A 20,809-nucleotide genomic window follows, 5' to 3' on the forward strand; every position below is an offset into this window, starting at 1 on the left:
TTTTTTTTTTTTTTTTTTTGAGACAGGATCTTACTCCATCACTCTGGTTGGAGTACAGTGGCATGAACATGGCTCACTGCAGCCTAAATCTCTTGGGTTCAGGTGATCCTTCTGCCTTAGCCTCCTCATTAGCTGGGACCACAGGCATATACCATCACACCTAGCTAATTTTTAAATTTTTGGTAGAGACCAGGTGCGGTGGCTCATGCCAAAAAAAAAAAAAAAAAAAAAAAAGAATCTGAAAATGGGTGGGCCACGGCGGTAGCTCATGCCTGTAATCCCAGCACTTTGGGGGACCAATGCGGGAGAATTGCTTGAGCCCAGGAGTTCAAGACGTGCCTGGGCAACATTGGGAGACCCACCCCCCGCCATCTCTACAAACACACACACACACACACACACACACACACACACACACACACAAATTAGGCCGGGCGCGGTGGCTCAGGCCTGTAATCCCAGCACTTTGGGAGGCCGAGGCGGTTGGATCACCTGAGGTCAGGAGTTCAAGACCGGCCTGGCCAACATGGTGCAACCCTGTCTCTAATAAAAATACGAAAATTAGGGCCGGGCGCTCACGCCTGTAATCCCAGCACTTTGGGAGGCCAAGGCGGGCGGATCATAAGGTCAGGAGAATGAAACCATCCTGGTTAACACGGTGAAACCCCATCTCTACTAAAAATACAAAAAATTAGCCGGGCGTGGTGACGGGCGCCCGGAGTCTCAGCTACTCCGTAAGCTGAGGCAGGGAATCGCTTGAACCCGGGAGGCAGAGATCGCACCACTGCACTCCGTCCTGGGCGACAGAGCGATACTCCGTCTCAAAATACAAATACAAAATAAAAAAAAATACAGTACAAAAATTAGCCGGGCGTGCGCACCTGTAGACCAGCTACTCGGGAGACTGAGGCAGGAGGATCCCTTGAGCTCTGCAGGTCCAGGCTTCAGTGAGCCATGTTCTCGCCCATTGCACTCCAGCCTGGGCGACAGAGCAAGACCTTGTCTCTAAAAACCAAAACAAAGAAACTAAAAATGAACATTCGGATTTGTTAGGTGGTGACAAGGGAGGCAGTCCAGGATCTGTGGACTCCCCACTTTTGTTCTGTCCTTGGAGAGCCCTAGAAAGTCTGAGAGTGTACAGGACCCTGGTCTAGGGGGTAGGGGACACAAATAACTAATCTGAGGGGTTTCGGGGGGACATAGCCCTGCCGTGGGGAATCTAAACTGGGAGGCATGGTCTGGCAGGCCCAAACCTTCTTCCTTTAAACAAATTTTAAAAAAACGACATTAACTGGATAAAGTAAAAACCATCTCCAAGAGCCTTGGAGGCGGAATGAAGGCGTGGCCCGGTGGGCGGGACCAACAGTAAAAGCTTAAGCGTTATTGGTTGTATTCTTTAGTTGCTCACTCCAGAACTGCCCACTTATGGGCGGGGGCCGCTCCTTCAGGCTTAGCGGTCATTGGCTGAATTGGGCCAGAAAGGTCTCATTGGCTGAATTCCTGCACCGCTCGTAGGAGGCGGGCCCCAAAGTAGGCGAGGCCTACGGAAGCTGGGGCTTCTTGCTGTGAGGTCCGGTTACCTAGTGTTGTGGGGGGGTCCTTGAGGCAAGAGTGAAAATTGGGTCTGGGGATTAGTCCTGGGGTGGAGGTCTGAGCACGCCAGGTCGGACCCCCTCCATCTTCGGTTTTGCACACCCCGCTTTCCAGGGGTGAGCCGCGGGGGGTCGGGCGGCGTCGCGTGTGTGACGTCATCCATCGGCGCCGCGCGAGGCTCCAGTGGCCTTGACCTCCCGCGGCGTGGGAGGCTGCGAGGCGATGTTGCAGTTGGTCCGGGCCGGGGCGCGCGCCTGGCTTCGGCCTACGGGCTGCAGGGTGAGGCCAGGGGCTGGAGGCATGGTCGAAGGATGAAATTTGGGGGTGTCCAGGGGTCGTCTCTCACTTTCGTCCACCCCTTGCAGGGCTTGAGTTCGCTGGCGGAAGAGGCAGCGCATCCTACCGAGAACCCGGAGCAGGTGGCGAGCGAGGGTAAGGCAAGCGGGGTGGCTCCAGGAGGGGCAGCGACAGAGAGGTGTGACCCTTGACCCTAACCCCTGACCCCCGCCGTCGCTCCAGGTCTCCCGGAGCCCGTGCTGCGCAAAGTCGAGCTCCCAGTACCCGCTCATCGACGCCCGGTGCAGGCCTGGGTCGAGTCCTTGCGAGGCTTCGAGCAGGAGCGCGTGGGCCTGGCTGACCTGCACCCCGATGTTTTCGCCACCGCGCCCAGGTGAGCGAGGACTGTAATGGTGAACTGAGTGGCGGAGGGATGAAGAGCGGAAGTTCAGGAGTCAGGATGACTTTGGGCTTGTACCGTTGGAAAAGTGCTGGATTTCTACAGCCTCCTTTTCTTCACCTGTCAAATGGGGATGATGACAGTTTCCCCTTCTGTAGCGCTGTGTGAGATTGAAGCCTGAGAGGTGACATCTTCTAAGGGTTAGGGAGACAGAACTCTGGAGCCCGACGTATTAGGTTCAAATCCTGCCTTCACTTCTTGTGCCTCAGTGTCCCTATTTTGTCAGCGCTCGGGAGGTTGCTGTGATGAGTAAATGACTTAATTCTGGCACATAATAAGTTTTATAGAAATGCTGATAATCTTTGTTAACTGTTTTTTGCAAATAAGAGCACTAAAGAGACTAAACCATTCCTAGGTGCCTGGAAGAGGCTGTTTGCATTTTAAGTTAACCTGCTGTTCATAACATCTCTAAGAAAATGTAGGGGCCATGCTGGGCGCGGTGGCTCACGCCTGTAATTCTAGCACTTTAGGAGGCCGAGACGGGCGGATCACGAGGTCAGGAGATCGAGACCATCCTGGCTAACACGGTGAAACCCTGTCTCTACTAAAAATACAAAAAAGAAATTAGCCGGGTGTGGTGGCGGTCACCTGTAGTGCCAGCTACTCGGGAGACTGAGGCAGGAAAATGGCGTGAACCCGGAGGCGGAGCTTGCAGTGAGCCAAGGTCGTGCCACTGCACTCCATCCTGGACGACAAAGCGAGACTCCGTCTCAAAAAGAAAAAGGAAAAAATGTAGGGGCTGCCTGTGGCTCACATCTGTGATCCCAGCACATTGGGAGGCCGAGGCGGGCGGATCACTTGAAGCCAGGAGTTGGAGACCAGCCTGGCCAATATGGTGAAAGCCCGTCTCTACTAAAAATACAAACATTAGCCTGACATGGTAGTGCAAGCCTGTAGTCCCAGCTACTCGGGAGGCTGAGGCATGAGAATCACTTGGGCCCCGGGGAGATGGAGGTTGCAGTGAGCCGAGATCATACCACTGCTCTCCAGCTTGGGCAACAGAGATGGACTCCATCTCAAAAAAAAAACAAAACAAAAATATAAACAAAAAACAGGTGGGCCGGGCGCGGTGGCTCAAGCCTGTAATCCCAGCACTTTGGGAGGCCAAGACCGGCGGATCACGAGGTCAGGAGATCGAGACCATCCTGGCTAACACGGTGAAACCCCGTCTCTACCAAAAAAATACAAAAATCTAGTCAGGTGAGGCGGCGGGCGCCTGTAGTCCCAGCTACTCCGGAGGCTGAGGCAGGCGAGTGGCGGGAACCCGGGAGGCGGAGCTTGCAGTGAGCTGAGATCCGGCCACTGCACCACTGCACTCCAGCCCCTGCGATAGAGCGAGACTCCGTCTAAAAAAAAAAAAAAAAAAAAAAAAAGGTGAAATTGATTTCAATAATGTAAATACATTTAAATACCTGTATTTAAAACTATGTCAAAATCACATTTTAGCAAGGAGCACTGGGCACGTTTCAGATGTTGAGTAGGTGACTGTATGGAATGGTATAGAACTAGAGAGGCAAACCAGTCCCCAAAGAAGGTGGCAATAAGTCAACTGTAATAGCAGGAAAAAAGTAATGGTAGGAAAAACAAGGAAGAAGGGGTGGCGTGTTTTTTTGTTTTTTTGTTTTTTTGTTTTTTTTTTGAGACAAAGTTTGGTTCTTGTCGCCCAGGCTGGAGTGCAGTGGCACGCTCGCTCTCGGCTCACTTCAACCTCTGCCTCCTGGGTTCTAGTAATTCTCATGCCTCAGCCTCCCAAGTAGCTGGAATGACAGATATGTACCACTGTGCCCAGCTAATTTTTGTATATTTTGGAGAGACATTGCTTCTCCATGTTGCCCAGGCTGGTCTTAAACTCATGGCCACAAGTGATCCACCTGCCTTGGCCTCCCAAAGTGCCAGGATTACAGGCATGAGCCACTGCACCTGGTCAGGGTGGCTCTTTCTTTAGGAGGCACCTCTCAGCAGTTATCAGGGCTGACACCTGTAGGCTGAGAAGGAACCATCCAGAAGAATGTTTCAGACAGAGGGAAGAGCAAGTGCCAAGGCCTTGAGGCAGGATTTCAAGATGGGGTCAGTGAGGGCCAGAAGCCAATCACACAGGGCCCTGGAGGCGGAAGGGAGAATCCTGGGTTTTCCTATATTGGAGGTGGGGGCTTTGGAAGCAGAACTGGGCTTCTCATGTGTCCTTCCTCCCTGCAGGCTGGACATCCTCCACCAGGTTGCCATGTGGCAGAAGAACTTCAAAAGAATTGTGAGTGCCTAAATGGAGCAAGGTGGCAGGAAGGAGGAGCTTCCTGGGGGAGGCTGGGGACGGGACCCAGAGGAAGCCCATCGCTGGGTTTTCTCCGGACTGCTCGGCTGGGGCCTCATCTGTTTCCTGAGCCACTCACTGATGGGTCCATTTTTAGTTCTCTTTTTTTTTTTTTTTTTTTTGAGATGGAGATGGAGTCTCACTATGTCACCCAGGCTGGAGTGCAGTGGCACGATCTCAGTTCACTGCAACCTCCGCTTCCTGGGTTCAAGTGATTCCCCTGCCTCTGCCTCCTGAGTAGCTGGGATTACAGGTGTGTGCCACCATGTGGGCTAATTTTTGTATTTTTAGTAGAGACGGAGTTTCACCATGTTGGCCAGGCTGGTCTCAAACTCCTGACCTCAAGGAACGTACCTGCCTCAGCCTCCCAAAGTGCTGGGATTACGGGTGTGAGCCGCCATGCCCAGCTCATTTTCAGTTGTTTTCTGATCACTCACTGATGTGGGCATTGTGGTGGGTGAGAGGATATAGCAGGGACCACAAGGACAAAATAGGCAAGGTTGGGCTGGGTCCAGTGGCTCAGGCCTGTAATCCCAGCAGTGGAGGCTGAGGTGGGTGGGTTGCTTGGGACCAGGAAAGACCAGCCTGGGAAACAGCAAGACCCAGTCTCTACCCCTTCCCCCACAACCCCCCAAAAAAAGATGGGCGAAGTTCCTATTCTAATGAAGGTCACAGTGTCATGGGAGAAGTGAAGGTGAGTCGGATGTTCATACATAATGTGTAATTATGAGCATGTCCCAGAGAACGGGATGTTCAACCTTGGGTCTACTGTAGAAGCTAACCAGATCAAAGAGTCAGTGGGGCTAGGGTGGAGATAACAGGAACGGGGCGTGCAAAGGCCCCGTGGCAGGGACCACAAGGAACCCAGTGTTGCCACAGAGGCCAGTGGGAGCAGTGGGGAGGAGTCTGGGTTTTATGCCAAGAACATTGAAGAATCCATTACCAGTTGGGGTCTCATCCATCCACCCCAGAGGTCTGGCCAGTCCTTCCCCTGTTCACACCTTCCCTGGCTCCCCATCACCCTAGGAATAAAGTCATCAGTCTGCTATTCCAAGCTCTTCCTCATTTCCTTGCCCTGCTCCACTTTCCTGATTCTCCCTGTCTGTGTTACTCCCTCCTTGCAGCTACAACCACATTAAAATTGTTCAAAAAATAGGCCGGCACAGTGGCTCACACCTGTAATCCCAGCACTTTGGGAGGCCAAGGCAGGTGGATCAGTTGAGGCCGGGAGTTCCAGAACAGCCTAGTCAATGTGGCAAAACCCCATCTCTACAGAAAATACAAAAAATTAGCCGGGGGCAGGCATGGTGGCTCACACCTGTAATCCCAGTACTTTGGGAGACCGAGGCGGGCAGATCACAAGGTCAGGAGTTCGAGACCAGCCTGATCAATATGGTGAAACCCCATCTCTACTAAAAATACTAAATATTAGTATTTACTAATAACTAAAAATACAAATATTAGTTGGGCGTGGTGGCGGGCGCCTGTCGTCCGAGCTACTCTGGAGGCTGAGACAGAATTGCTTAAACCCAGGAAGCGGAGATTGCAGTGAGCCGAGATCACACCACTGCACTCCGGCCTGGGTGACACAGCAAGACTCCATCTCAAAAAAAAAAATTAGCCTGGCATGGTGACGGGCACCTGTAATCTCAGCTACTTGGGAGGCTGAGGCCGGAGAATCGCTTGAATCCAGAAATCAGAGGTTGCAGTGAGCCGAGGTCGCACCACTTGCACTCCACAGCCTGGGTGACAGAGTGAGACTGTCTCAAAAAAAAAAAAAAAATCAATAGTTCAGAAAATACCGAGCACCCCCTGCATGCCCGGTGGCAGAGCCCCTGCCTTTGTGAGGATGGCATGGGGCAGGAGCTCTGACTTCTTTTTTTTTTTTTTTTTTTTTTTTTTTTTTTTTGAGGCGGAGTCTCGCTCTGTCGCCCGGACTGGAGTGCAGTGGCCAGATCTCAGCTCACTGCAAGCTCCGCCTCCCGAGTTTACGCCATTCTCCTGCCTCAGCCTCCCGAGTAGCTGGGACTACAGGCGCCCGCCACTTCGCCCGGCTAGTTTTTGTATTTTTAGTAGAGACGGGGTTTCACCGTGTTAGCCAGGATGGTCTCGATCTCCTGACCTCGTGATCCGCCCGTCTCGGCCTCCCAAAGTGCTGGGATTACAGGCTTGAGCCACCGCGCCCGGCCGGAGCTCTGACTTCTTTACCCTCCCCCTTGCTTGTGCTTGGCCTGAGAGAGCCCATCATCATGGTGCCTCCTGCCTGACTTCCCCATGGCAGGACTGATCTGCCCGGCTCCCTGACCCTTGCCTCGTGGACCTGACCCCCTCCTCACTTTGTGCCTCCAGAGCTATGCCAAGACCAAGACGAGGGCCGAGGTACGAGGTGGTGGCCGGAAGCCTTGGCCACAGAAAGGCACCGGGCGGGCCCGGCATGGCAGCATCCGCTCTCCACTCTGGCGAGGAGGTAACTGGGGACAGGGTGGAGGGGGCGGGGAGGGGTAGGGGGGCAGGGAGGGACCTGGGTGTTTACTCACACACAGCTGCACACATCTGGCGTGGTATTGTGTCAGCCCTGTTCCCTCCACCTCATGGGACCACTGGGCTGGTGACATTGGAACTGAGGTCCTTGGACCTCACTACCCATGTTGGGGGACAGAGATCTGGGAGCCATCCACTCCTCCTTCTCGCATGCCCTCCCTCTTCAGCCCGTGGCCACAGCCCCTCTTGACCCTACCTCCCGTCACCCTCTCCTGACTCACACTTCCCACAGCACCCGGAGAGCTCTTCCTAAATCTCCCACCTCCCTCAGCCTTTGCGTGGAACCTGAACTCCTGACCTTGTCATCGTGGGCCCTGGTGGCTGCACACCTTGCCCCCTCATCCCCTCCTTTCCCTCTCTGACCAGGCAGAGATGACTCTTTTTTTTTTGGTTGTAGTTGTTGGTTTGTTTTTAACTTTTTATTTTCTTGGATGCTAACAAGATGATTCAGGGTGGTGCCAGCCACCCCGTCACCTGTTTACCCGGCCAGCTGTCCTCACCTTTCAGGGTTCTGGGCCACACCTCCTCTAGGAAGCCCCCCTTGATGTCCTTTCCTTCCACATCCCCCGGGGCTACCCTGATTTCTTCTACAGCTGAGCCTCTTTTCTGCCCTGCCGGAATGTGAATGGCGTGAGGGCAGGGACCATGTCTGTCGTCTTCTCTGCTGCATTTCCAAGGCCCAGGCGAGGGCGGACACCAACACATGGTGCTTGCAGGGGTCTCCCCAACTGTTATTGCTCCGAAATCATACTGCTTGCTCCACTGGAAAGTGTGCCTGATGCCTCCCTCTCCCCCTAGACCTGAAAGTTCAAACCTCCTGATAATTTCAGCATTAACAGCTGTGCTTGAGTTAAGTTCACCCTCTAGCCACTCTACGGAATCCACACCGTAACTCCTGGTGGCCTATGAGGCAGGAACTGTCCGATCTAAAGGTGGTTTGTTTTTTCTATTGTTTGCTTTTGAGGCAGGATCTCACTGTATTGCCCAGGCTGTAGTGCAGTGGCACAATCATAGCTCACTGCAGCCTTGAGCTCCTGATCTCTGTCCTCAGCCTCCCAAAGTGCTGGTGTGAGCCACCTTCGCCAGCCCTGTCGCAGAGTGTGACAGCTGGGGAAACTGAAGCCCAGTGAAGCAAAGTCACTGGTCCCATGCTGTCCCTGATCCAGCCTCCCCTGAGGCCCCACCCTCTCTGCCTGATTCCTGGCAGTGCCCCCTCTCTTCTGTCACCCCATGCCAGCCACTGCAGCAGATTGCTGACCTCCAGGCTCTGCAGTGGCCCCTACCTGCTCACACGCCTCTGTCCCCACAGGAGGTGTTGCCCATGGCCCCCGGGGCCCCACGAGTTACTACTACATGCTGCCCATGAAGGTGCGGGCCCTGGGCCTCAAAGTGGCACTGAGCGTCAAACTGGCCCAGGTATAGCCATGGGGGGCCCAGACAGCTGCTAGAGGTGGGGCTGCTCTGGACCCAAGGCTCAAACCATCCTTTCCTTTCACCAGGATGACCTGCATATTATGGACTCCCTAGAGCTGCCCACCGGAGACCCACAGTACCTGACAGAGCTGGCGCGCTACCGCCGCTGGGGGGACTCCGTGCTCCTCGTGGACTTGTGAGGACACAGGGCAGAGCAGGGGCAGGGGGCGTGAGCTCTGTACTCTGAGGGTTCAACCCCCGCTCCCTGTCCTCTCTTACAGGACATACGAGGAGATGCCACAGAGCATCGTGGAGGCCACCTCTAGGCTCAAGACCTTCAACCTGATCCCGGCTGTTGGTGAGCAAAGGCCCAGGCCCTCAGAGTGTGCACGTGCAGTCTCCACTGTTAGAATCACAGCGGTTCAAATCCTGCCTCTGGTCGCTGAGTGGCCTTGGGCAGTGACCACGCGCCCCGACCCAACCCTCAGCTTGCCCAAAGCAATAATCTTTCCTAAAGAAGTGCTTGGCTGGGGATGGTGGCTCACGCTTGTAATCCCAGTACTTTGGGAGGCCAAGGCAGTCTGGCCAATATAGTGAGGCTCCCACCTGTACTAAAAATAAAAAAGTTAGGCATGGTGGTGTGCACCTGTAGTCCCAGCTACTCAGGGGGCTGAGCTAGGCGGATAGCTTGAGCTCAGGGGGCCGAGGCTTCTGTGAGTCATGATCGCACCACTGCACCCAAACCTGGGGGAGAGAGCGAGACTCTTGCCTCAAAAAAAAAAAAAAAAAAAAAAAAAAAGGCTCCAAGGTCACCTCTGCCAAAGCCACAGTCTGTTCCTTTCACAGCCACCAGATGGCGACGTGAGCCTGAGTCAGGTCCTGTCCCTCAACCCACAGCCCTCGCCGGCTTTCCCACCTCTCTCAGGATGAAAGCCCAAGTCCTCAGGCACATCAGGCCCTGCATGACCCGCCCCGTCACTTCCCTGCCCTCCCGTCGTTTGCCCTGGGTCTCCCTCACCGGAATGGGAGCCAGGAGTCCAGCTAGGCACAGGGCCAAGCCTGGCATTCCGAGGGACTCGCCAGCAGATGATCTGGGAGCAGCTCCTTGGCCAGAGGCTTACAGGCAACAAGCGGCCGGGCAGGGTCTGGCCCCGGGCTGCTGGGCTCACAAAGTCACACTAGACCACAGTGAAGGTCTCTTTTCTGTAAGCACAAAGGGACTCTGATGTGGGGGGGATGAGGAGAGAGGCAGCCCCACCCTGACCGTCCCCCACCCCGTCCCCAGGCCTAAATGTGCACAGCATGCTCAAGCACCAGACCCTGGTCCTGACGCTGCCCACCATCGCCTTCCTGGAGGACAAGCTGCTCTGGCAGGACTCGCGTTACAAACCCCTCTACCCCTTCAGCCTGCCCTACAGCAACTTCCCCTGACCCCCACCCCACGCTACGCAGGGCCCGGTGGCCACCCCGTACCACTCGTGATGTGAAGCACCTCTTCTGAGCCAGGCAGAGCCCGTGGCTGACTTGGGAGCCTCAGGCCCACGCCCACCCTTCGAGGACGGTGCCACCTGGACCCCCTCATTCCAGGGAGGAAGCTGAGGCCACAGGGAGCGGCCATCGCCATTGGGAAGGGGCGACTCCACAGAGAGCCCAGACGGGCTCCTGCAGCCATTCTCTCTTTTTGTTTTTAAAATAAATTGTATTTTTGAATCAAGGAGGATAAACAGATAACTACTTCTCAGTGTCATTTTTAATAACTGCATTGGGCACATTGGGCTCCTTCCCGGGTTCTGGGCACCGCTGAGGATCCGCCATCTCAAGAGGCTCGCAATCTGGTTTAAGGGAACCCCAGGGCTGTTTGTGGAAATTACAAGAATTCACTTACCCAGTGAGTGAGACTCCCGGAGCTCACAGGTGCGTGGGCGCCGGCACTGCCTAGGAGCTGACTCCCGCCACATCCTTCTCCTGAGCACTGCTGCCAGCCATTCCCACCCCTGAGAGTGTTTGCAGTCCTGTCTGCAACAGTACTTCATGCAGCCTGAGAGTGTGTGCTTGATTATACAAGTAGATGTCATGTGTAAACCTGAGTTTTCAGAGTGATTTCCTGTAAGCACAGTCAGAAAAGTAAATGTCTCGCTGTAAGTGAGCAGATAAGCACATGTTTAAAAACACCAGCTGGGCGTGGTGACTCGCACCTGTAACTTTTAGCACTTTGGGAGGTCAAGGTGGGAGGATCGCTTGAGCCCAGGGGTTCCAGACCAGCCTGGGCAACATGGTGAAACCCTGTCTCTGCAAAAAATACAAAAATTAAGTGGGCATGTTGGTGTCTACCTGTGGTCCCAGCTACTTGGGAGGCTGAGGTGGGAGGATAACCTGAGCCCAGGAAGCAGAGGTTGCAGTGAGCAGAGATTGAGCCACCACACTCCAGCATGGGTGACAAAGTGAGACACTGTCTTAAAAAAAAAACACAGCATCCCAATTTTTGATTTTGCTGAGGTTGTTTGCCTGCCAAGTTAATTTTTCTTAACAGACTATAATGTAGACAATGTGATCGATTTATTTAAAGTCAACCAGCTGGGTGCGGTGACTCATGCCTATAATCCCAGAACTTTGGGAGGCTGAGCCAGGCAGATCACCGGAGGTCAGGAGTTTGAGACCACCCTGGCCAAGCCGGGAGTGGTGGCGGGCGCCTGTAATCCCAGCTACTCAGGAGGCTGAGGCAGGAGAATTACTTGAATCCAGGAGGCAGAGGTTGCAGTGAGCCAAGATAGCGCCACTGTGCTCCAGCCTGGACGACAGAGCAAGACTCCATCTATAAATAAAGAAAATAAAGTCAATCAGGACTGCCTTCTGCCTGTGTGGGCCTGGCCAGGCGAAGCAGCCACACAACCATCCCTACCTGCTGGGCCACCCCTGGCTGAAAACATCTCTGGAATGGCTCTCTTGGGATCGCCTTCAGAGGTTGCAACACATTCTCCAAACACCCTTAGCGGACATAGACTTTCATCCTTGAAGCAGCAGATTTGACTAAATAAAAAAGAAAAAGCTATTAAAACCCGTTGGAGACTGAGGCTGGTGGATCACGAGGTCAGGAGATCGAGACCATCCCGGCTAACATGGTAAAACCCTGTCTGTACTAAAAATACAAAAAATTAGCCGGTCGTGGTGGCGGGCACCTGTAGTCCCAGCTACTCAGGAGGTTGAGGCAGGAGAATGGCGTGAACCCGGGAGGCAGAGCTTGCAGTGAGCCAAGATCGCGCCACTACACTCCAGCCTGGGCGACAGAGTGAGACTCAGTCTCAAAAACAACAACAACAAAAAAAAACAACAACAGTTAAGGCCAGGTGCAGTGGCTCACGCCTATAATCCCAGCGCTTTGGGAGGCCTAGGTGGGTGGATCACGAGGTCAAGAGATCAAGACCATCCTGGCCAACATGGTGAAACCCAGTCTCTACTAAAAATACAAAACATTAGCTGGGCGTGGTGGCAGGTGCCTGTAGTCCCAGCTACTCAGGAGGCTGAGGCAGGAGAATCACTTGAACCCAGGAGGCGGAGGTTGCAGGAGCCAAGACCGCACCACCGCACTCCAGCCTGGCGACAGAGCAAGACTCTGTCTAAAAAAAAAAAAAAGCACACACACACACACAGTTAAAGGCATGCCAAAGCTCAGCAGAAAATGCCGCCTCACTACTGTTCCTCTTGCCAGTCTTGTTGGGGCATCAAGGCCTAGAGTAACACCCAGCTGTTGGCCTGACAGTGCCTGGTCCAGCCTGGAGAGTTGCAGCCAGGAGTATAAATGTGGTTCAGTCTGCGTCATACCTGTCAGGAAACATGGTGAGACCAACTGCTGCCCAGACAGATTTTCAAAAGAAATGGGTCAGAACGTATTCCCCCACACCGGAATCCCTCAGCCAGATTGAGGATAAAAACAGGCATCAGGAAAAAAATGATACAGACGGGCCTGGTGGCTCATGCCTGTAAACCCAGCACTTTAGGAGGTTGAGGCGGGAGGATCGCTTGAGCACAGGAGTTTGAGACCAGCCTGAGCAACATAGTGAGACCCTATCTCTACTAAAAATAGAACAGTTAGCTGGGTATGGTGGTGTGCCTGTGGTCCCAGCTACTTTGGAGGCTGAGGCAGGAGGATCGCTTGAGCCCTGGGGGTGGAGGCTGCAGTGAGCTGAGATCGTACCACTGCAATCTAGCCTGGGCAACAGATCAAGACCCTGTCTCAAAAAAAAGAAGAAAGAAAAGAAAAGAAAAGAAAAAAGAAAACTATCATACACTGCCTAGAATGTGCTTTAAAATAATTGGCATAGTTGGACATGGTGGCATGCACCTGCAGTCCCAGCTACTTGGAAGGCTGTGGCCAGGAGTTTGAGACCAGCCTGGGCAACACAGCAAGACCTCGTCTCTATAAAAAATAGGCCGGGAGCAGTGGCTCATGCCTGTAATCCCAGCACTTTGGGAGGCCAAAGCAGGTGGATCACTAGAGGACAGGAGTTCAAGACAGGCCTGGCCAATATGGTGAAACCCCATCTCTACTAAAAATACAAAAATTGGTGGGATATGGTGGCAGGTGTCTATAATCCCAGCTACTTGGGAGGCTGAGGCAGGAGAATCACTTGAACCTGGGATGCGAAGGTTGCAGTGAGCCGAGGTCACACCACTGCCCTCAAGCCTGGGTGACAGAGCAAGACTTGATCTCGAAAAAAAATAAATAATGAATGAAGGAATTAATGAATTAGTTAGTTAATTAAATAGGTGGGGTATACGAGTTTGTTAGGGCTGCTGTAGGAGTGCCACAAACTGTGGCGGTTGCAGGGGGTTAGTCAACAGAAATTTATTCTCTCCTGTTTCTGGAGGTTGGAAATCCAAGATGAAGAACAGTGTTAGCTCCTTCTAAGGGAGTCTGTTCCAGATCTCTCTCCTAGCTTCTGGCGGTTTGCTTTGCTGACAATCTTTGACATTCCTTGGCTTGTAGCCACACTGCTTCAGTCTCCACCTTCATCTTTACATGATGTTGTCCCTGTAGGTATGTGTCTGTTTCTGTGTCCAAATTTCTCCTTTTTTTTTTTTTCATTTTTTCTTTTATTTATTTTTATTTTTTTATTTTTTTCAGACAGAGTCTCACTCTCTTGCCCAGGCTGGAGTGCAGTGGCTCGAACTCAGCACATTTGCAACTTCCGCCTCCTGGGTTCAAGTGATTCTCCTGCCTCAGCCTCCAGAGTAGCTGGGATTACAGGCACCCACCACTACACCTGGCTAATTTTTGTGTTTTTAGTAGAGACAAGGTTTCACCATATTGGTCAGGCTGGTCTCGAACTCCTGACCTCAGGTGATCCACCCACTCTGGCCCCCCAAAGTGCTGGGATTACAAGCGTGAGCCACCGAACCTGGCCTATTTTTTCATTTTTTTTTTTTTTTTTTTTCAGACAGAGTTTTGCTCTTCTTGCCCAGGCTGGAGTGCAATGGCGCAATCTTGGCTAATCGCAACCTCTGCCTCCCAGGTTCAGGCAATTCTCCTGCCTCAGCCTCCGGAGTAGCAGGGATTACAGGCATGCACCACAATACCTCGCTAATTTCGTATTGTTAGCAGAGATGGGGTTTGTTGGTCAGGCTGGTCTCGGATTCCTGACCTCAGGTGATCCACCCGCCTCAGCCTCCCAAAGTGCTGAGATTACAGGCATGAGCCACTGAGCCTGGCCCTCTCCTTTCTATTTTTAAAATCTTTTTTTGTGGCTCGGAGCAGTGGCTCACGCCTGTAATCCCAGCACTTTGGAAGGCCGAGGCAGGTGGAACACTTGAGGTCAAGAGTTTGAGACCAGCCTGACCAGCACAGTGAAACCCCAGCTCTACTAAAAATACAAAAGAATTAGCTGGGCGTGGTGCCGGGTGCCTGTAATCTCAGCTACGGGAGGCTGAGACAGGAGAATCGCTTAAACCCTGGAGGCGGAGGTTGCAGCGAGGTGAGATCGCGCCACTGCATTCCAGCCTGGGCGACCGAGCAAGACTCCATCTCTAAATAAGTAAATAAATAAAGAAGAAGCTGTATTTCAGAATTTGGAGAAGGTGACACGAAGAGTACAGAATACACAGCTTTTGTTTGTTTGTTTGTTTTCCTGTTTTTGTTGTTGTTGTTGTTTTGAGACAGAGTCTCGCTCTGTCACCCAGGCTGCAGTGCAGTGGTGCAATCTCGGCTCACTGCAATCTCTGCCTCCCCGGTTCAAGCACGTCTCCTGCCTCAACCTCCCGAGTAGCTGGGATCATAGGCGCGCGCCACCACTCCCGGCTAATTTTTGTATTTTTAGTAAAGACAGGGTTTCACCATGTTGGTCAGGCTGATCTCAAACTCTTGACCTCATGATCCACCCACCTCGGCCTCCCAAAGTGCTGGGATTACAGGCATGAGCCACCGAGCCTGGCTCCAAAAAATATTTATTAAAACTATGTTAATGTTGGCCGGGCACGGTGGCTCATGCCTGTAATCCCAGCACTTTGGGAGGCCGAGGTGGGCGGATCACGAGGTCAGGAGATCAAGACCATCCTGTCTAACATATTGAAGCTCCGTCTGCACTAAAAATACAAAAAATTAGCCAGGCGTGGTGGCGGGCGCCTGTAGTCCCAGCTACTCGGGAGGCTGAGGCAGGAGAATGGCGTGAACCCAGGAGGCGGAGGCTGCAGTGAGCCAAGATTGCGCCACTGCACTCCAGCCTGGGTGACAGACCGAGACTTCATCTCAAAACAAAACAAAACAACAACAACAACAACAAACTGTTAATGCTTAACTACACGAAAATTATAATGAGATAAGTGTGCATTTATTTATTTATTTATTTATTTATTTTTTTTTTTTTTTTGAGACGGAGTCTCGCTCTGTCACCCAAGCTGGAGTGCTGTGGCCGGATCTCAGCTCACTGCAAGCTCCGCCTCCCGGGTTCACGCCATTCTCCTGCCTCAGCCTCCAGGGTAGCTGGGACTACAGGCGCCGCCACCTCGCCCGGCTAGTTTTTTGTAGTGTGTGCATTTATTTAGAGAACTGAATGTGTGTCAGGCCAGTCCCTGCAGAGGGAATTTCCAGCATGACCTCATTCATTTGTGAAGACAGAGCAATCCTTGTGTGTTTTATTTGTTTGAGATGGATCTCGCTCTGTTGCCCAGACTGGAGTACAATGGCATGATCTCAGCTCTCTGCCACCTCTGGGTTCAAGAGATTCTCATGCCCCAGCCTCCCAAGTAGCTGAGATTACAGGCTTGTGCCTCCATGACCAGCTAATTTTTGTATTTTTACTAGAGATGAGGTTTCACCAGTTTGGGCAGGCTGGTCTCAAACTCCTGACCTCAAGTGATCCACCCACCTCGGCCTCCCAAAGTGCTGGGATGACAGCTGCCTGGTCAGCAACTGTTATTTAGACATACACATTTTATCTGCTTGTCCAGCATGATCAGCCCTCCACTTTTTAATTTTTCTTTTTTTTTTTTTTTTTTTTGAGACAAGAGTCTCACTCTGTTGCCCAGGTTGGAGTCCAGTGGCGTGATTTTGACTCACTGAAACCTCTGCTTCCCAGGTTCAAGCAATTCTCCTGCCTCAGCTTCCCGAGTAGCTGGGATTACAGGTGTGCGTCCCCATGCCCAGCTAATTTTTGTATTTTTAGTAGAGACGGGGTTTCACCATGTTGGCTGGGTTGGTCTCGAACTCCTGACCTCAGGTGATTCGCCTGCTTTGGCCTCCCAAAGTGCTGGGATTACAGGTGTGAGCCACTGCACCCGGCCTTAAATTTTATTTTATTTTTTATTTATTTATTTTTTTGTACAGATGGGCTCTCACTGTGTTGCCCAGGCTGGTCTTGAACTCCTGACCTCAAGTAATCTTCCCACCTCGGTCTCCCAAAAGGCTGGGATTACAGGGGTGAGCCACTGCACCCCACCTTCCCTCTACTTCTTAATGGTTTCCCTCTGCTGTGAATGTGCATGTCCAGTTGTCTGCTTCTTAGAACAGATATTTACCTCCCTCATTCATCGGCCATTGGAGGAGGACTGGGACCACTCAGATTATTGATCCGGCCCATTCTTCCGGGAGAGTTTCCTGGTGGCTGTCTTCCATCATTATAACCGGAATCAGATGAGTTTACGTAGCCTTTTTTTTCCCCCACATCTTTGCTGAAGCAGAGTTTTGAAAAACAAAACCACAAACTAAGCTATTCCCCAGAAGAAATCTGTAATCAAAGATAAGGTCTGCCAGGCACAGTGGCTCTCACGCCTTGTGGAGGCCAAGGCGGGCGGATCACCTGAGGTCAGGAGTTCTAGACCTGCGAGGCCAACATGGTAAAACTTCGTCTCTACTAAAAATACAAAAATTAGCTGGTTGTGGTGGCGCATACCTGTAATCTCAGCTACCTGGGAGGCTGAGGCAAAAGAATTGCTTGAACCTGGGAAATGGAGGTTGCAGTGAGCCAAGATTACACCACCGCACTCCAGCCTGGGCGACAGACAGAGCAAGACTGCGTCGCAAAAATATACATAAATAAAATAAAAAGTAAAATAAAAATACAAAAGTTGGTTGGGTGCGGTGACTCACACCTGTAATCCCAGCACTTTGGGAGGCTGAGGCAGGCGAATCATGAGATCAGAAGATCAAGACCATCCTGGCTAACACGGTGAAACTCTGTCTCTACTAAAAATACAAAAAATTAGCTGTGCATGGTGACACGCGCCTGTAGTCCCAGCTACTTGGGAGGCTAAGGCAGGAGAATCACTTGAACCTGGGAGGTGGAGATTGCAGTGAGCCGAGATCGTGCCACTGCACTACAGCCTGGGTCCCAGAGCAAGACTCCATCTCGGAAGAAAAAAAAAAAATACAAAAATTAGCCAGGCATGGTGGTGGGCACCTGTAATCCCAGCTCCTTGGAAGGCTGAGGCAGAAGAATTTCTCGAACCTGGGAGGTTGCAGTGAGCTGAGCCGAGATCACACCTCTGCACTCCAGTCTGGGCAACAGAGCAAGACTTTGTCTAAAAAAAAAAAAAAGAAAGAAAAGAAAAAGAGAAAAAAAAAATCTAAATAGGCCGGGAGCAGTGACTCATGCCTGTAATCCCAGCCCAGCCCTTTGGGAGGCCAAGGTGGATGGATCGCTTGCAGTGAGGAGTTCGAGACCAGGCTGGCCAACATGGTATAACCCTGTCTCTACTAAAAACACAAAAATTAGCCAGGCCTGGTGGCATACGCCTGTAATCCCAGCTACTCGGGAGGCTGAGGCAGGAGAATCACTTAAACCTAGGAGGCAGGGGTTGTGGCAAGCCAAGATCATGTCACTGCACTCTAGCCAGGGTGACAGAGCAAGACTCTGTCTCAAAAAAATAAAAAAGAAATTCAGCAAGTGATGAGTTCAGCAATTCGAATATTAAGGTGAGTGTAAAGGAATGCCCAGGATGTGGCTCAGGATGGAGTAGGGGGACATCCTTTTAGCAGAAAGCTCAGGCCACAAGACAGGAGGAGCCAGCCTTGTTGGGGATGAAGGGAAGAGCATTACAGGCTGAGGGAAATGCAAGGCGGTTGCATGGGACACCATGGGATGGCTTCTGCCCTCGGTGGGCAGCCTCTGGTCTGAGGCCATTCTTTGGCCTGCCTGAGACTGCCTGGCACCCGGGAGGAAGCCCTGCCCTTCCTGGAGATAGAAGCAAAGGTCTGGGGAATATCTGCTTCCCTTTTCCCTGAGAAAATGCTTAAAGGAGCAGAGGACTGGTAGGTGCCTCCTCCCTCTGCCAGCCTGCCCCCCACCATGGCCATCCCACTCCCATGTCAGAAAGTGGCCCGCCATCCTCCAAAACGCTTGGACCCTGATCAAGGAGTCATTCCCCTTGTCCCAGCACCTCCAGTTGGCCCAGTCTCCAAAACGGATGTCAAATTCAGCCCTTTCTCCAAGGACACTGCCCAGTCCAGGCCCCATTATCATTCATCTGGACTACAACAGTCACCACCTCTCCCATTTCCTAGCTGCAGCTCTTGAAGCCTCAACTGAGCCCCTGTGAACACTTGAGTCAGGGCAAGTCCTTCCTCCGCTCACAACCCTCCATAGCTCCCACCTCACTGGGCATAAAAACCAAAGTCCTGGCCGGGCATGGTGGCTCAAGTCTGTTATCCCAGCACTTTGGGAGGCCAAGGTGGGCGGATCACCAGAGGTCAGGAGCTAGAGACCAACCTGGTGAAACCTCGTCTCTACTAAAAATACAAAAATTAGGCATGGTGACGCACCCCTGTAGTACCAGCTACTCGGTAGGCTGAGGAGGGAGAATCTCTTGAACCTGGGAGGCAGACGTTGCAGTGAGCCGAGATCACACCACTGTGCTCCAGCCTGGGTGACAGAATGAGACTGGGGTTCAGAAACAGACAAAACAACAAAGTCCTCCCCAGGTGACAGGCACTTTCACCTATCTGCCCTGTCATCTCCCTGCCTGCCCCTCTCCTCCAATCTCTTCCTTTGCTAAGCCTGCTCCAGCCACACTTGTCTCCTGGATGTTCCTTTTTTTTTTTTTTTTTTTTTTGAGGCAGAGTCTCACTCTGTCACCCAGGCTGGAGTGCAGTGCATGGATCTTGGCTTACTGCAACCTCCGCCTGCCGGGTTCAAGAGATTCTCCTACCTCAGCCTCCCAAGTAGGTGGAATTACAGGGGTGCACCACCACACTCGGCTAATTTTTGTATTTTGTGTAAAGATAGGGTCTCCCTATGTTGCCCAGGCTGGTCTTGAACTCCTGGGCTCAAGGGATCCTCCCATCTCGGCCTCCCAAAAGGCTGGGATTACAGGCGGGAGCCACCGTGCCCAGCCGGATTTTTGTCTGACTCTGTTCATTCTTGCGTCCCCAGTACCTGAAAGGATGCCAAGCACACAGTAGGCGCTTAATAAACATTGAGCCACATGTTGAGAAAAGAACGGCGCCATTGTGGCTGCAAGTGGGACTTGGGCCGCGCGGGGGAGCTCGCCGCCCGCGCACCTCGGGCCAGGGCGAGAGTCCGTGGAACCCGCCCGAGGAAGAACCCGTGGCGCAGGATTTTCCCAGGCCGTCTGAGGACCAGGGACGTCCCCGGTCCCACTCCGTGACTTTGCTCAGGCCGTTCCGGGGCGGGAATTCAGTACCCCTCAGCCCCCCAAGAAAAAAATATCCCCGTGGAAATTCCTTGGGAATGACCGAGGCGGGGAAAATATGCGTCTTTGGATGGCCAGTGACTCGCAGCCCCCTTCCCCGATAGGAAGGGCCTGCGCGTCCCGGGCCCCTTCGCTTCCCCTTCTGCTGCGCGACCTCCCTGGCCCCTCTGAGATCTCCACGGCGACGCCGTGCGCGCCCCACAACAGGAAAGCCTTAGGCGGCGCGGCTCGGCGCTTGGAGACTTCAGAGTCCCCAGCCTCGACGTGGTGGATGTCGAGTCTTGGGGTCACACGCACAGGCGGTGGCCAAGCAAACACCCGCTCATATTTAGTGCGCGCGCCTGGGTTGCCCGAGCCTCGCGCGGAGGGCAGGGGTTCGAGCGCCCCCTCTCACTGTCTCACCTCGGAGCCTGGGGGCTGCCTTAGCTTCCCAGCTGCAGCAAGGGGTTCGAGCGCCTCTTCTCCCTGCCTCGCCTCGGCGCCTGGGGGCTGCTGCCTCAGTTTCCCAGCGACAGGCAGGGGTTTCGAGCGCCCCCCTCTCCTCCCTCGTCAAGATCCAAGCTAGCTGCCTCAGTTTCCCCGCGGAGCCTGGGACGCCAGCGGAGGGGCTTGGCGGTGGGGATCACGCAGCTTCCTTCCTTTTTCTGGGAGCTGTAAAGACGCTCCCGCGGCCAAGGCCGAAAGGGGAAGCGAGGAGGCCGCGGGGGTGTGAGTGCCCTCGGGCGTAGAGAGAGGACACCGATTTCCCCGGACGTGATGAGACCGCGCATCGTCACTCCCACGGTTCGCGGTAGCCGGGAGGTGCCTGGCTCTGCTCTGGCCGCTTCTTAAGAAATGCCCGTGTCAGCTGGGTGGGGACATGACCCTAGGGGGAGGGGCACCCCTCAGTGGAGGGAGCCCGGGGAGGATTCCTAGTCCCCCACCCAGGCAAGGGGCTCATCCACTCGATTAAAGAGGCCTGCGTAAACTGGAGAGAGAGGACTTGAGTTCGGATCCCTTCTCAGCCTCGAATCTCAGTTTACTGCTTTGTGAAATGGACACAATAACAGTCCCCACTCTCCGGGGTAGCTGGCAGTATT

The 20,809-nt window shown here is 53.1% G+C and overlaps 1 protein-coding gene and 1 long non-coding RNA gene across 3 annotated transcripts; one reads left to right on the forward strand and one right to left on the reverse strand.

Annotated features, from left to right (window-relative positions):
* The first annotated feature begins 1,565 nt into the window (after nucleotides 1-1,565).
* On the forward strand, nucleotides 1,566-10,315 carry MRPL4 (mitochondrial ribosomal protein L4). Its single transcript, XM_010373780.2, has 9 exons — nucleotides 1,566-1,872; nucleotides 1,959-2,025; nucleotides 2,113-2,263; nucleotides 4,526-4,577; nucleotides 6,987-7,104; nucleotides 8,488-8,594; nucleotides 8,678-8,787; nucleotides 8,873-8,949; nucleotides 9,877-10,315. The coding sequence occupies exons 1-9, from the start codon at nucleotides 1,816-1,818 to the stop codon at nucleotides 10,020-10,022; spliced, it is 885 nt and encodes a 294-aa protein (XP_010372082.1). The 5' UTR covers nucleotides 1,566-1,815; the 3' UTR covers nucleotides 10,023-10,315.
* A 9-nt stretch (nucleotides 10,316-10,324) lies between these two features.
* Nucleotides 10,325-20,519, reverse strand: LOC115899109. Of its 2 annotated transcripts, none has more exons than XR_004058760.1 (3): nucleotides 20,133-20,519; nucleotides 11,491-11,618; nucleotides 10,325-10,695 (listed from the first exon to the last, which is right to left on the reverse strand). It is a non-coding gene; the product is annotated as an uncharacterized LOC115899109 (long non-coding RNA). The 2 variants fall into 2 exon arrangements; XR_004058759.1 differs by lacking the exon at nucleotides 10,325-10,695 and adding an exon at nucleotides 11,347-11,403.
* Nucleotides 20,520-20,809: the final 290 nt, after the last annotated feature.

This window comes from Rhinopithecus roxellana, chromosome 8 (assembly GCF_007565055.1).
Source record: "Rhinopithecus roxellana isolate Shanxi Qingling chromosome 8, ASM756505v1, whole genome shotgun sequence".
Taxonomy (NCBI): Eukaryota; Metazoa; Chordata; class Mammalia; order Primates; family Cercopithecidae; genus Rhinopithecus; species Rhinopithecus roxellana.

Bases quoted from the DNA above. Each gene is read 5' to 3' on its own strand.
- MRPL4 (XM_010373780.2), top strand. From the start codon at position 1,816: ATGTTGCAGTTGGTCCGGGCCGGGGCGCGCGCCTGGCTTCGGCCTACG. The intron at 2,026-2,112 runs GTAAGGCAAGCG...CCGTCGCTCCAG, and splicing joins GGAGCAGGTGGCGAGCGAGG to GTCTCCCGGAGCCCGTGCTG. The intron at 2,264-4,525 runs GTGAGCGAGGAC...TCCTCCCTGCAG, and splicing joins GTTTTCGCCACCGCGCCCAG to GCTGGACATCCTCCACCAGG.